We start from the raw sequence: 4,746 nt of genomic DNA, 5'->3' as shown, positions 1-4,746 counted from the left end.
GGCAGATTGCTGATGGACATAAAGATAAATAGTATTAAAGATTTTAAACTTGGCTCAATTTTCTTTTTCTTTGCTATTATAACACATTCTGGAAATATTTTTTAGATGTTGAAGGCCCAGATTCAGACTAGCATAATGAAACTCTACTATTCAATAGATAAACACATAGAGTTTCATATTGATAAACATTCTCTACCCACATTTTACTAAAAGCCGTTCATTTCATGTGTTTCTTTCTGCAGATAATACATCCTGCCTGATTCCTTACTATCCAAACCAATGGAAAATAAAATAAATTTTAAAGCATATATTCACATTTCCATGAAACAATAAAATCATGAGCAACTATATTGCTTTCCCATTGCTCATATAAGATATAGTTGGCTCCTTGTTAGAGTTGAAATAATAAGTAAAAAGCCTCAAATTCCTACATTAAAAATGAATATATCTGTTCTCTTCAGGAGAAAGATGAATGTTAAAGGGTCAAAACCACAGACATTCACTCTGGAAAGTTTTGGTGATCTGTGCCTAGAGGACATTTACTATGCAACTGATTTAAATTTCAAAGTAACATGGGATCAAATTGTTGTATTGAACAGAATTTAAAAAAGTTTTCCTTGTCCAAATCATATAAAATGCTAGAGTACATGCATTTAAACTATTAAAAGTATATCTGAGCCCACAGACTTGGAAGGGAAGAGCCTAACTGACCTAAAAACAAAACAAAACAAAAAAATCTCATGTCAATTTTGCTAACCAAGAATCAAAGATAAACAACACATAAAGTACAAAGACCATATAAGATAAATCGTAGGTTGAGAATGAGACACCTACCAAAGAAGAATACGGGACTATGTACATTCAGTAGTAAGACTAAAGATCCCAGTCTGAAACTGGATTTTAGGAAATGATGTCCTCATATATAAACACTGGTCTAGGACTGTATTCTGGAAGTAAGAATTCTGGAAACCCTGAGCATAAGATATAAAGTTTCAGGGCTCAACTTTGTGCAAACCACATAGCAAAGAAATCATAAGTCTAAAATTCTCAATTTTTAAGAATTGGTAAACCCAATAGGAAAGAGGGGAAAACAACCATAAAAACTATGCTCTGGAAGGCATCCACAAGGCATGAACCACATGAGACTACTGAGGATGTAACCTCATGGAATTTGAACTCCTAGACCACAGATATGTATAGCCAATGGACATAGAAGAAAGTACAATGCTAAGAAAGACAACCGTAAATTAAATCACTGGAAGGATTTATGTCTGGGGATTCGATATATTAAAGTCACTTGAAAAGACCTTTAATATAAATATTTGAAATGTATAAATAAAGGGATTGGTAACATGCAGAAAATACAAAGAGGGAAATTAGGGAGCAAGATGAGACAATATAAATCAACAAAGTCGAAATTTTCTTTTTCTTTTATTTTTTTCTTCTACATCTTAGAAGAAACTAGAAGAGAAAGTAGAAATCTTAGAAGTAAAGATTACTCATTGCCTGTGAGACCTTAGACATGTTACTTAACCCTGTTCTTTTCAGTTTTCCAGTCTGTAAGATGGGATAACGAATCTAGGTGATATGGAATTTAACATAGTTAAAGCACTTAGAATAGTGCTTGGTGCAGCATAATCAGTCATTATATATTAGCACTTATTATATAAAATGATGTAACATTTGTAAAATATGAAAAGGCTAAAATGAGCATCTAGAAAAAACGTTCTTGCCTATGTTAACATACATACATGCATACACACACACACACACACACACACACACACGTATTTTTAATATGTATTTTTAATGGCTCCCAAAGTCATTTTATTTAACAAGGGGTGCAAGGCAAAAGAAAATTTATCCTAAAACCCCCACAATTGTTGAACACTCCTCTTCTATGGAAATAATTCACCTGGAACTATCTCTTCCCTTTTGCTAACAGTTTAATGTCCCTGTTTCAGGTGACCCTCTTCTTAAAGTCTTAGGGATAATTTCACTGCACTGAGTGGCCAAGTGGACCCTGTTCACATGGAAAAGAAATTTGGTCACAGAGCTCCTGGCTGACCCCAGATGCTGTCAATTTCAGCAAGTAACACTGAATGTCCTTGTGACTTATAAACATTGTTTGAAAATGAGGCTGTGTTAAACTTAAAAGCCAACCTTTCTGTTCAAATCCCTGGATTAAAAAATGGTTTTAAAAATCTATATGATTCTTACCAAAAGGATGGCTATTAAAAATAAGCCAATAAATATCCAGAAACAGGTTTCTTGTGAATGCTTGGTAGAGGAGGCATTCCAATATGATGAAATGATTTCGCTATGTTTTTTTATCTATGGGAAATGCAATTTTATCACAGCCCCTTATATAAACCCTCCTGAAATCCCTTCAGTAAATAGCATTCCAATTCAGTCACCAGAGTGAAAATATCTTTGAAAATTGTGAGGTGGCTGGGAGACTGAGCACATCTGGGCGAACATTTTTCAACCCACCAGCGAGAGAGGAGGCAGTTAGAGGCTAGTTAGGCAGATAGAGAGGGAGGGTATTGGGAGTGGAAAAATACCTATGAGACCACATCTGCACAGCCCCTGTAGCTAGTGGAAAGAAATTTGATTAAGAACTTCCTCTAATGCCAAATGTCTGCTAAGAAGGGACTGTCATGGCCTAGGAGCGGGTGCAATAGATAAACCTAAATGTCCTTAACTTGACCCGAGTCATTATAATGTCCTTAACATGTCATTAGTGTTGCGGTTTTAGTCCCCTAATGTGTTTTGCTTAGCCATTCATGGGTAATAACCAAGATTCAGTCACTCTGGCCAACCCAAAGCATGCGCAGATGCAATACCAAGGGAGAACATTACCCTTCCCACTTGGGCAGAAACCACAGAAGAATTCCTTGTCTTTGCCATATAAAAGAACTCAGCCCCATTTCTGGCAACCTGCTTTCAGGGCACCTTTCTTTGCTGAGAGCTTTCCTTCTGCTTAATAAATCCTACTCTACTCATTCTCTGCTGTCCATGTGCCTTATTCTTCTTGGTCTTGGTACGAGAACTTGGACCTAGCTGAACTAGGGGCTAAGCAGACTGCAACACCAAGAGCTTGGGCTTCCTGTGAAGGTCATTAGTTTTGTGGTTAAAAGCATTCTTGAAGTCATCAGGAATGGAGGAACAGAGACTCAGCATCTGAGAAGATGAGTTCCTGGTTCCATATCTGGGACTCAAGAGCCAAACAACACAGTCATGGAGCACATAATGAAGATGTTCCACAGGATGGTGAAGATTCAAAAGTATCTGAGGCTCAGTCAGAATTCCCAAATGTTGTCACTTGTGCTGGGCTCCCATGCCTCTTTCCCAAAGCCCTGCGTGTCCTTCTTTTTCAGCTTAAAGTTGAGCACTGCCCCAGCAATCATCAGCAATGTCCCAAACAGCAGGATGTCTCCAATCATCTTTATGGCCAAAGCACACCAAGGTTAGTATAGTTTAACATAAAAGCTAAAAATCAGAAAAAAAATGGGCAAGGCTGAGGGTCAATATAATAATATTGTGTATAAGGTTAAGGAAGTTTCAAAGAAATTTAAACAAATGAGCTTAGAATTAGAAAACAAGAGAAAGATCAAGGTACCCAAGGATTAGTTCTAAAAATTCCAGTAGATTCATAATATAAACAGAACACAGGAGAAGGCTAAGAATAATTTATTAAATAATTATTTTTCTGATTTAAAAATCATATTCAGTTCTAAAGATGATTAATAAAATGAATCTACAACTGAACCATAGATATATCCAAAATTGTATGAAAGAAAAAAATAAAGTGACTTGTATACTTGTAATACTCACTTTCTACTACCATTTTTATTATTATTATTATTTAGACAAGAATGAATATTCTTTCCTTCTTAAGATGAGGCTGGTAGAAAATTTCATTAAAATGAAATTTTAACTTTGTTAAAATAAAATTTCATCAAAATGAAAATTTTTAATAAAATTTTGTTTTAATGAAAATCCACTTAGACTAAGGATCATGAATATTCCATTCTTGTTCCCTAACATCTCTTCTCATCTAGACTATCAAAACACCTAGCAAAACCTGATATCAATCTCTTCTCCCCAGTGATCCATGAATCTTAGTCTTGACATTATTTGAATGTAGTTGTTCCAAGAGTTGCATCATTCAACAACCAATAAGATGTTACAGCTTGTACTGCACAGGTAAAGCAACAAACTGAGACATTGGTTGTGTAGCACAGAAATAGTTTAATTATTGAAAGGCAGCTGAGCAGTATGACAGGATATATTTCCCGAATCTGCCTTCCCAGGAGCTCAGAGGCTAGAGGTTTTGAAGGAAATTTGATAGGCAGGGGACCAGGGAATGGGTGCTGCTGATTGCTTAAGGATGAAATCAATGTCCAAACTGTCTTTCCATGTTGAGTCAATGTCTGGGTGCGGGTCATAGAACCAGTTGAGTCAGTCTTTGGTATGAGTCACAGGTCTGGGTGGCATCAGTTTGCATGCCGGAATGCAGAAGCCTGAAAAATATCTCAAAGACCTATCTTAGGTTTTCACAGCAAGGATATTATCACTAGGAGCAACTGGGAAAGTTACAAATCTTGTGACCTCCAGCTACATGATTCCTGAGCAGTAAGCAAGCCAGAGAACAATGGCTGGTTATTGCTTAACTATGCTTCTAGCATTGCAAGATTCAGGCACCACCATAATTCTAACATAGTGGCCTTTTCTTAGTTTTAC

At 36.3% G+C, this 4,746-nt stretch overlaps 1 protein-coding gene across 1 annotated transcript; it reads right to left on the bottom strand.

Moving 5' to 3' along the window:
* Positions 1-3,218: 3,218 nt before the first annotated feature.
* LOC116483957 (small integral membrane protein 7-like) lies at positions 3,219-3,446 on the bottom strand. Its single transcript, XM_032753678.2, is given in 1 exon segment — positions 3,219-3,446. A coding segment is annotated over 1 exon segment (228 nt).
* Between the last annotated feature and the right edge of the window lie 1,300 nt (positions 3,447-4,746).

This window comes from Hylobates moloch, unplaced genomic scaffold (genome assembly GCF_009828535.3).
Source record: "Hylobates moloch isolate HMO894 unplaced genomic scaffold, HMol_V3 SCAFFOLD_15, whole genome shotgun sequence".
Taxonomy (NCBI): Eukaryota; Metazoa; Chordata; class Mammalia; order Primates; family Hylobatidae; genus Hylobates; species Hylobates moloch.
This window is presented reverse-complemented; position numbering and strand designations above follow the sequence as displayed.